At 31.1% G+C, this 11,599-nt stretch overlaps 2 protein-coding genes across 2 annotated transcripts; both read right to left on the bottom strand.

Annotated features, from left to right (window-relative positions):
- Window positions 1-1,224: 1,224 nt before the first annotated feature.
- On the bottom strand, window positions 1,225-2,010 carry LOC107437894 (zinc finger protein 708-like). Its single transcript, XM_071180395.1, has one exon. The coding sequence runs from the start codon at window positions 2,008-2,010 to the stop codon at window positions 1,225-1,227; it is 786 nt and encodes a 261-aa protein (XP_071036496.1).
- Window positions 2,011-5,830: 3,820 nt separating this feature from the next.
- On the bottom strand, window positions 5,831-11,180 carry LOC139425392 (zinc finger protein 888-like). The gene has a single exon (XM_071180107.1). The coding sequence runs from the start codon at window positions 10,540-10,542 to the stop codon at window positions 9,127-9,129; it is 1,416 nt and encodes a 471-aa protein (XP_071036208.1). The 5' UTR covers window positions 10,543-11,180; the 3' UTR covers window positions 5,831-9,126.
- Window positions 11,181-11,599: the final 419 nt, after the last annotated feature.

The raw sequence follows: 11,599 nt of genomic DNA on the forward strand, positions 1-11,599 counted from the left end.
TATAAGAAACTGTTTCCATTTTTCACAATAATTAATTTATGAAATATATATATATATACATAAATATTGGGGGGGGGGAATATAAATTCTTAAAGAAGCTTACAGAACATAAAAGGCTATAATGCATTATAAGCTTACAGAACGAAAGTGCAAAAAATATATGCATTTTTTTTATAGAGTAATATGAATTTAAATGAAATATTTTAATTAAAGAAAATTTATAATGTTTAAATAATAAACAAAGTAAAAAAAATTTTCATTTCATTCCGAAGCTCCAGCGGGTCACACATCAACAGTTGGTAGGCCACTTGTTGTGCACCCTAACTGTAACAAATCGTGCAACATGTAGGTTGGCATTTTTTGACCTCAGCATGGGTGCTAGCATTGGAGTAAGGAGGATACACTTGTATCCCCTCTGAGTATAGATTAAATTAAAAATAATATTTTCCTTTTTTGTATTTTAAAGCAATTACAAATAATTCCTGCTCTGTGTCATATTAAATCTGACTTACGAAAAGAGTAAACATTTAATCTTAATATTTCAATAAAAACTAATAAAATGTTTACTACATACGAAACTAGAACAAATTGACTTCTTTTACCATATCTTTGACTTTCAACAATCGTAGGTTTACTACGTTGTTTCTATATCAATTTTCTTTTTATACACTTTCTTTTTTCTCATTTGAGGTTTCTTTTTCATTACAAAGTTATCAAATATACTCTCAAATATGAAAATAAAGTGTTTATTTAAACTTTTTTTTCTTCTTAAATGTTCTATCTCATGTATACTGCATAGAAAAGCTTATCTACAATTTGTGCAAAGTAGAGTTTACTTCAACAATCGTTTAGGCAGAATGCTTCTCAGGACTCAAACTAATGGAGGACTATTAAATATTTATCAGTAATAGATCAGTAGTAATCCCAATTAGAAATCAATGTAAATGGATGGTATGCTGTTCCTTCTTTTTTCCTTCGATTTTAGACGTCATGTTTAAATCTGGTTTATTTTCCCCACAAAATTACATATTTCATCATAATTGTAACAATACACATTTTCTGAATTGTCATTTATATTCTTTTTAATAACTCAAATATTTTTTTCTTTTTGAAAAAAAAATTTAATAACATGTAACAATATAACTAAAGAATAAGAATATAATAACTAAATAATAACAATATAATAATAAACATTTAACTCCTTTACTATACAAATAACTTATTTCACATACTGCTTGGAAAAATTTTCTCTTCCGTATGAACAAGAGAGTGTTTATTTAAACTTCTCTTTTGTCTGAATGCTTTATCACATACACTGCATGGAAAAGGTTTTTCTCCTGTATGAACAAAATAGTGTTTATCTAAATGAGTTTTGCGTGTGAAGGTCTTATCACATACATTGCACGAATAAGGCTTTTCTCCAGTATGAACAATAGAATGTCTACTCAAATTAGTTTTCAGGGAGAACGTTTTATTACATACGCTGCATTCATAAGGTTTTTCGCCAGTATGTACAAAAGAGTGCTTGTCTAAATGAGCTTTCAGAGAAAATGTTTTATTACATACACCACATGAATAAGGTTTTTCACCGGTATGAATTACAACGTGCTTTTTTAAACTGGCTGTCTGTGAAAATGTTTTCTTACACACACTGCATGAATAAGGCTTCTCTCCAGTATGCACAAGATAGTGTCTAAGTAAATGAGATTTTTTCGTTAAAGATTTATGACAGACACTACATGAATACAGTTTATCCGCAGTAACAGTCAAAGTTTTTTTTTCAGAATGAGTTAGATAGTGTTTGTTTAAACTAGTTTTCTGCGTAAATGTTCTTTCACACACACTGCATACATGAGGTTTAAGTCCAGTATGAATAAGATAGTGTCTTTTTAAACTGTTGTTTCGTGTGAATGTTTTATTACATACATTGCATACATAAGATTTATCTCCATTACTTAGAAGGGAATGCTTAATTAAACTACCTTTAAATGTAATTGCTTTGTTACACATATTGCATTAATTTCTGTATGTTCGAGCACTGTGTGAACAACTGTTTATTTAAGAATGAAATAGATAATATAAATACAACTTTTTGTAGAGGAGTTTTCGTCATCGATATTATATATGATTATTCAGCAAAAAATAAGGGGAGATTAAATATTGAATATGCCGTTTTAATTGTGAAAGTTTTATCTTAAATGATAAAAGTAAATCTTTCAGAGTTCAGTTAAAGAACAAATTTAAATACATCAATCAAAAATTAGAAACAAAAACTGATACAAAAATATTATTAAAATTAAATTTAACATTGTCAATAACATTATCTAATCATTGTTTACGCTTATTGCTTAGTATTAACACTCCCCTCAGTAACAAAAATTACTTTATTTGCTTTTAGCTTATAAAGAAGAATGCATGTCAAAAGATTATTACTTAACTGACCATGCTTTTTCCGGATTGGTTTAAACTTAGCAACGGCAGATTATTAAATAGATAAATCTCATAGGCCAGTGGTCGGCAAAGTGCGGCTCCAGAGCCGCATGTGGCTCTTTGACTCCTTAAGTGCGGCTCTGGCACAAATATCCACGGAGGGCGNAATCTTTTTCAAGCATGAACATTATCAAGAGTAAACTGAGAAGTCGTCCTATTGATCAGAACTTGGATCCATGCCTAAAATTAAGAACAACAACATACAAACCTGACTTACTCAAACTTTCCAAGGAGATGCAAGCACATTGTTCGCATTAATAAATACTTATTAAGTATTAAATTTAGTTTTATTTAGTGTACTACTTATTTAGTGTAATAAAAGCTGACGAAAGAAGCAGATTTGGCTCCCAATTTTTTTAAAAATTGCTGTAATGTTCATATTTGGCTCTTTGGCTAATAAGTTTGCCGACCACTGTCATAGGCTGATGGATGAGTGATTCAATCAAAGAGTAATGGATGGCGTTAAATGTAAATTGGCTCCCATAATGTAAACAATAACAATCTCGAGTGCAATACCTGCTCTAGTTCCGGTTAGAAAGTTTGCAACTGCTCATTCTAGGAGGCGATATGGATGGTGTTTTCTACAGTTCCGCCTATACTTCCGGGTTACTGGTGTATTTTAAAGCCATTTGGCTCACAACGTGATCATTGTGTTTTGAGATTCTTTCAAACGAGTTATTTGATTACTTATTACTTGTGTTTACAATGTTAACAATACTTATGTTTACAATGCAAAAGGTGCTAACACTAACGTAAGATGGTGCACAGCTTGCAAAGGAACTAACAGTAATAAACCAATGAAAAGAAGCCAAATCAGGACAGCTAAAAAAGCGAGTTATTCAAAGTCTAGCAACCATTCCACCTTTATTAACAATACATCTCAAAAATGTTTGTCCCGCAGTGGACTGATCGTTCAGACGCGGTTCCCATCAGATCACCGAAGTCAAGCATCACTGGCTGCGGTCAGTGTGCGGGTGGGTGACCACTTGGATCAGTCTGCGTAGGGACCGAGGGTGTGCGGTATTGGTCCTCGTTAAACTGTGGTACCGTAAAGTGCTCGACTTCGCGTGCAGGTCGTCGGGCTACCGAAGCGGGAGTGCCATCCCCTCTGCAGAGGATCAAAATTGTGATGGCGTATCTTCGGATCATTCTCAGGGATGTTTCCCAGACCGTCGCCAATAGCCCATTGTGCAACTCTAGTGCGACGTAAATGAACAATAACAACAACAATAAAAAAAACTAAAATAAATTTTGACTTCATGGAACTCATCAGAATTACTTAATAACATCAATATCTTACGAAATACGGCAGATTTGAGCTCATAAATTATTTAACTTACTTCTATTATGGATGGTGCTTTCAGTAGGAATGTAAACAATCTCGAGCTCGGCACCTACTCTAGTTCCGGTTAAAAAGTTTGCAGCTGCTTACTACATGTTATTCTGATAGGCGATGTTTTCAAACGAATAATTTTGTTTTCAATAAAATAAATAAATTAGATAATTTCTGAGCTCTAATCTGCCGTATTTCATATGATATTAATGTTATTATGTAATTCTGGGGAGTTTGGAGTGAAAATTTGTTTCAGTTATTTATTATTAAAAAAGGTGACATGGTTGCTAGATTTTGAATAACTCGCTTTTTTGGCAGTCCTGATTTGGTCTCTTTCCATTTGTTTATTACTGTTTGTTCTTCTTGCAAGCTGTGCACCATGTTACATTAGTGCTAGCACCTTTAGCATTGTTAACACAATTATTGTTAGCAGTGTAAACACAAGTATTAAGTAATCAAATCTCAAAGATCTTTTCGCAAGAATCTCATAGCACAATGATCACGTTGTGAGCCAAATGGCTTTAAAATACACCGTAAACAGTAACCCGGAAGTATAGGCGGTATGGAGCTTGCAGCGTTCTCAAGTGTAGAAAACACCATCCATTGGAAAATGGATGGAATTAGGACTACACCAACTACTAGCCCCACGAGTGAAGTATACTAGCGGCGCGTAGCTTTTCGGAACAATTTTTGCGTGAGTGGCTTGTTTTGTATGGATGGATGATGAAAGACCATGTAAAGCTAAGCACAGATGGCGCTAGGGGTTAAAATTTGTCGTAAAACTTCCGATTCATTTTTAAGCTTAAGCTAGAGGAAATGCACCATTCAATATTATTATATTTGTAGTGTTTATATAATATAACAAGTTCTTTTAATTTAAATGTAAAAGAAACAAAAAACATATGAATTTGGAAGACTCCGTAAGCATGTTATACCCTCCACGATGTATATACCTCCCAAACAGTAACTGACGGTGATAATTTACACAAGTATAGCCAAAATAGGATTCTTAGCTAATGGAAATTGAATTTTCTTTTTCGCTGGATGTCTGAGGTTATAGCCCCTTTTCGGTACTTTCAAAATTTTAGTTAGAGTTAAAAAATATTTCATAGCTTAACTATCTGATTTTGTAAAAGTAGTAGTTTTACTTCTTCTTTTATGGCGTTACAGCCCATTGTGAGCCTTGGCTTGCTAAGCAGTGTTGTTCTGAACCTTCTTGTACATAGCCTTGGGTTCCCAGATGGTAATTTTTTATGTGGTTTTCATCTTTTGTAACATCATGTAACTATCTCGTTTCGGATCTTGAGTTCATTGCATTTTCTCAGTCTTATATTTTCATTAACTCTTTCTGTACAGCCATACCATATGCCTTGATTTTTATAATTGGATTTTCTCAGCCTTATATTTTCATTAACTCTTTCTGCACAGCCAAGCCAGGCACCTTAATTTTTATAAATCAATTAAAGATATTTTTGTTAATTAAAGAGCCAAGTTCACTATTATCTCGAATTCTTCTTCACTGTGAATTGTAAATTTGAATAAGCTAAATTTATTTTTTATAAAGTTTTTCTTTTAAATTAATAAGTTATTTTTATCTTTATTCACCGAAGTAGAGGTTTCACTACCATATATTAATATAAGATAGATAATTGTTTCAATCAGATCAGTGATTTGCATCACTCTACTGATGCTTTTGATTTGAAAAAGTGATTTGAATCAGTGATCTGGATCACCTAATTTGATTTACTGATCCAAATTTATTGATTTAAACGAATTTACGAACAAATTAATTGAATTACTTAATTCAAATTAATCATCCAATTCGCCTGTTTTGAATTAGTGATCCGATTCACTTATTAGAGACTTGAATTATTTTACTCAAGTCACAGATCCAAATTGCTTGATTCAAATCACTGATCTGAATAACTTGGTGCGAGTAGTGATGTGAATCAATCAACAAAGCTTTTTAACAAAAATTTTTTTTAATTAAAATCCAGGACATGACAGTAATGGTTTTAATATTTTATTATTTTGGCTTTTTTTAAATGGGATGAATTATGCTGTAATCTTTCTCAATTAAGAATAAAAATATTCAGACAATAAACTTTAATAGAAGAGATTTCTAGCTTTAAAACACATTATATCATATTAAAACATTATTTTTTCAAAGCTGAGAAGTCAAATACTATGGAATGACATAGGAGTAAACGACTCCACACTTTGTGGCAAGAGTGTATTGGTTCAATTGACAATATAGAATACCTTAGTACATACCAATTACCTTTCCATTGGAATAAAACACTAAAAATTTGATCAGATGTCTTCTACCCAACAAGACAATTATTATATAATTATTAACTTGAAATTATTTTTTTTTCTAGTATAAGAACTCAATCACTGAGATTTTGCCTAATATAAGATTCATGCAGACGGCCATCAGAAATAAAAGCTGAGCACTATGGCCATTTCATAAAATGTCCAAAAAATAACAATCTGCATGGCTCAAGACTTTTTTAAAAAGAAAAAATTCTAAGCTTGGTCAACAAGGTATTAGAATGTTATTGCAATTTTATACAATAAAGTTTCTTTTAGGCTAGGAACCATTCTCCCTGCAGGCAAAAATTTTGCATGCAGCGAGAACGGTCCTATGGATAATAAATCTCACAAACCTAACCAGAGCAAAACTCTGCCTCTATAAAATTGTAAAACTTCAGTTAACAATATATGAAATAGAAATTCTCTTAAAAAAACAGCAAACTTTTCATAGTTTCAATCATAAATATTTCAACAATAAAAGTATAAAGTTACACATTTCACAAATAAATTCATCATTTTACAATCTGAGTTATCAACTTACACGTAGACACAATATGAATTGTATTTAAAATTATACGGTTAAAACTTTGTGCCATAATTAAATAAAGATATAGAATGTTAAAAAAAATTACCAAACATTAAGAAAGTTTATAATTACATATATTTGATAATAAATTATAATATGTAACATTATAATTATAGATATTTAATAAATAATTGATTTCAATATGAATAAGGGAGAATTCATATAAATAAGATTTCTCTGAAAATGTTTTATTGCACATACTGCACGAGTAAAGCTTCCTTCCAATATGAATGACGTTTTTGGATGTTAAAAATACAATATTTCAAGTCTTTTTCTGTGAGAAGACTCATAATATAGTGCAAAAATAACCTTTGATCAAGTTCAGTGACTGCCGCTTATAAAATCACTAATTTATAAAATATTTTGCTTTTTAAAATCAAATCTGCAAGAGCAGAATCATTATATCAATACACGCTAAAAACGTTCATAAATAAAATATTTACTGTTGTTTTATAAAATCAATATTTTGGACATCCTATGTTCAAAAAATCATGTTTTTTTTTCTTGATTGGAATTTTCTTTTTTTTTCATTTTGAAAGATGTGTAGCATACAAATAATTCTAGACTGAAACCCATAAGGAGGTTATAAGTTTCATTACCTAGTATGTAAAATTTAAGAAGCAAAGTTGGAAAAAAAATGAAACAAGAAAGAGAACTGTGAAAAAATTCAAGCAAAAACTGTGCATGAATTAATGAAAGTTACTTAATGTCAATTATAATCATTTACTAAATACAGTTAAATATAGAATGAAGCAGCCACAGAAGGGTAAAAAATATTTCAAATGTAAAAAACTAAAGAATAGATTGAATGCCTTATATATTCAATGAGAAAAACTATATGCATTCTGTTACTTATTTAAAAAAAAAAAAGTGAAACCAGAATATGTGCGAGCAATTTTAAACCAATTCACGGTTATGTTATACAGTAAAACCTCCAGGAAAGACCACCTCCATTTACTACCATTTTTGGTAGGCACAGAATTTTTTCCATAGACTTTGTGTTTAAAAAAAACCTTTACGAGGGACCATTAAAACCACTCCCAGCAACCGGGCAAACCTCTGCACCAAATAAGGAAAATGTCTAATAAGGAGGCCAGATAAAATATCTAAACTAAACTCAGAGGCGCGACAGCCTATGGAGAGCCATTGCCTACTGTACCCATCTCAGTTTTCCTGAGCTTGGGCTCTGGGGTACAGGAGCAGGTGTTCCGGTCAGGTGGTCAGCCATACGCAGAACCCCCAGTGTTTAGTTCCCAAGCATGCTTGGTACTCATTTATCGACCCACTAAAGGGATGAAAAACTGAGTCAAACTTGCCCGGCCGGAGGATCGAACCCAGGACCACTACCACTCAGTCACCGAGCGTCAGAAAAAATATCAAAACAAGAAATAGTAACAAAACAAAAAAGTAAGTTAAAATGTATTCAAAGTATTTGTGTGAGGTTCTTTTTTAGAGAGCTCATTTTGTCGATATCTGAAAGAGAACTACAATCTTGTGTAGCAGTCAGACTGCACTAAAGACGATGACATCAATGATTAATTTTTAAAATTAAAAGTTAAGTAAGAAAAAAAAAAAGTTATATTTTAGAAAAAACTAGCATCTCAAACAAACCTCTTCTCCTTTTTTAAAGATAACTAATTTTTATGATATAAATTAAATGCAAACTTAAACAAAAAAACACAATTGTTCATTTATTCACAATAGTTCTTATATTCATAATTAGTAAATTTATTTTTTCCTAAATTATATCAGTAAGGATAATTTTTATTGAAGCTAAATTTTATTCATCAATCCAGTTTTCACGATGCCAACACTAATGGCATTTCCACACCATGGAACTGACACAGAATGAAATTAAAATCCATTGTAAAAATAATGTACCTTCGACAAAATTTTGAAGTCAATGGAGGTAACCCCTGAGAATGCTTTCGAGAGGTTTCACTGTTATTCAGCAAGAATAAACATTAAGTTTATATTTTAAAATTAATTTAAGTTTAATTTGTTAGCTAGCAGACAGTCAAAATGACAAGATTTGTAACATATTGTAACATATAGATAAATTTGTAACATATTTCAATTTCTCTTTGACCCTCAATGACAGTTACAAAAACTTTATTAAATGAAAATTACAAAAACAAATAAATAATATTATTAAATTTTTAGTTAAAATACTATTAATAAGCAAACAATATGCTGATATTTTTAGACCATTCAATAATCAAAAGAAGTAGTTAAGGTTTAATTAAAATGTCAAGTGCAAATATAAACAATTACAATAAAATAACAATCAATTTAGCTTTCATTGAATTTTGAAATCCTTTTTTTTTGTAAGTGTAGATATATACAAGTTTGCAAAATCAGTCACTTTATGAAATCAAATATCTGCAAAATGAATGTGATTTCAATAAGCCGCAGATACTGCATGAATAAGAGAGTGTGACCTTAAATGACCTATCTGAGTGAACGCTTTATCGCATATACTGCATGGATAGGGTTTTTCTCCAGTATGAACAAAATAGTGCTTTTTTAAAGCACTTTTCTGAGAGAATTTTTTACTGCAAATAGTGCATGGATAAGGCTTTTCTCCAGTATGAACACGTTCATGTCTAATTAGTTCAGATTTTTTCATAAAAGATTTATCACACACATTGCACGAATAAGGTTTATTTTTAGCATGATCAATATAGTGTTCATTTAAATTTCTCTCTTCTGCGAAAGATTTACCACAAATGTTGCATGAATAAGGTTTCTCTTCAGTATGAACACGAATATGTTTATTTAAACTACTTTTCTGTGTGAATGTTTTATCACAAAAGCTGCATGAGTAAGGTTTTTCACCAGTATGAACAATATAGTGTTTATTTAAATTGATTTTCTGAGAGAATGTTTTATTACACATACTGCACGAAAAAGACTTTTCGCCAGTATGAATAGTATAATGTCGAATTAAATGAGAGTTTTTCTTAAAAGATTTATCACACACATTACATGGATAGGGTTTCTCTCCAGTATGAACAAGATAATGTTCATTCAAACTTCTTTTCTCTGTGAAAGATTTACCACAAATACTACAAGAATGAGGTTTTTCTCCAGTATGAATGAGATAATGTCTCATTAAATTAGATTTTTTTGTAAAAGATTTATCACACTGTCCACATGAATGAGGCTTTTCTTTAGTAGCATGGTGTTCATTTAAACTTCTTTGATTTGAGAATGTTTTATCCTCTATATTGCAGGAATAAGGAGTTTCTTCAGCATGAACAAGAGCATGTTTAGTTGCTTGTATTTTCTGTGAGAATGTCTTATTGCATACACTGCATGAATAAAGTTTTTCCCCAATATGAACTAGGTGGTGTCTGTTCAAATTAGTTTTCAGAGCAAAAGTTTTATCACATACATTGCATGTATGAGGTTTTTCTCCAGTATGAGTAAGAAGATGAATATCTAAACCTCTTTTCTGAGTGAATGCTTTATCACACTCACTGCAAGAATAAGGTTTTTCCCCGGTATGTGTAACATAGTGCTTATTTAAATAAGCTTTCCGTGTGAATGTTTTATCACATACACTGCATGAAAAAGGTTTTTCTCCGGTATGAGTAAGATAGTGAGTAATTAAACTGGATTTTTGTGTGAATATTTTACTGCACACACTACAAGAAAATCGTTTATCTCCTGTATGAATAAGATAGTGTTTCGTTAAACTGGCTTTCCGTTTGAATGTTTTATTGCACTTCCAGCATGAATTCTTTTTATCTTTGTTACAAACAAGAGAATGTTTATTTGAACTCTCACCACACGTGAATGTTTCGTTAAACATACTGCACTATTATGTCTATTCTTCAGAATGAATCGTTTTATATTTCTGTATGTAAATTTTAATGCTTTTTTTATATTTCTTTCTCTTTTTTCCCCCCTGAATAAAACTTTGCGAAATTGAAGCACACACTCCGCATAAAGACTTTTTCCACTATGAGCAAGTTTAATCACACTCAGAGAACCATTTTGGATTATTTTTAGAATAAAAAGGAATGTGTTTATTTAGATTATTACTAGCAAATGCTTATTTGTAGGAACTAATATGGTACTATTATTTTCTCCAGTATTGAATGGAGAAAGTAAGACATTTTAAATAAATGTTTTAGATAACATCAGATAAAAAAGGTTTCAAATAAATAATATCACCATTATAATATATGGATTTATCAATTGTTATCGAGATCGTTTCAAAACAAAACCCCAGAAATACAGACGGATCTTCGGAATGCATGTAAACAAGTCTTCTAACAGCAATGACATTAACTGTATTTGCTTGTAGCTTGTGTAGATTAGTGACAAAAGCGTATGGATGGGTGGCCTAATGTAAACAATAACAAGCGTCCTCAAACCGGAAGAAATCTAGAAAATTTCCGGTGTATCCCTCCACTAATGTTATGACTACGAGGCGATGTGTGAACAAGCCTAATATTCTATGCAGTTTTGTTAATGTAATTTGGGTTCAAATCTAAAAATAATTGTACCATTCATAAGAGCTCTCAGAAATGTATTGATTCTCAGAGGTCGTAAAGCCAAAAAAAACTTTGGAAAGTTAGTATTTCATTGTGAATAGTTCTTAAGGTTTGCCATGTTTTGTATTTTATCCCTTATTTGGCTACATTTAAATAAAATGTCGCCAAAAAATATCTTTTTAAGTTAGCCTAATTAGAAAATATTCTAATGATTATAATATTAATATTATAATGCTGAAGTTTAAAGGCTGAAAGAAAGAACTCGGTACATGTGAAATACTGCAAAAGATATGATGCAATAATATGATGGCGCGTTTTTTCAATCTGCGGCGTAAAAATATATCGGAAGCAGTAACCCGGAAGTCTTGA

This window comes from Parasteatoda tepidariorum, chromosome 4 (assembly GCF_043381705.1).
Source record: "Parasteatoda tepidariorum isolate YZ-2023 chromosome 4, CAS_Ptep_4.0, whole genome shotgun sequence".
Classification (NCBI taxonomy): domain Eukaryota; kingdom Metazoa; phylum Arthropoda; class Arachnida; order Araneae; family Theridiidae; genus Parasteatoda; species Parasteatoda tepidariorum.

Bases quoted from the DNA above. Each gene is read 5' to 3' on its own strand.
- LOC107437894 (XM_071180395.1), bottom strand. From the start codon at position 2,010: ATGTGTAACAAAGCAATTACATTTAAAGGTAGTTTAATTAAGCATTCC.
- LOC139425392 (XM_071180107.1), bottom strand. From the start codon at position 10,542: ATGTTTAACGAAACATTCACGTGTGGTGAGAGTTCAAATAAACATTCT.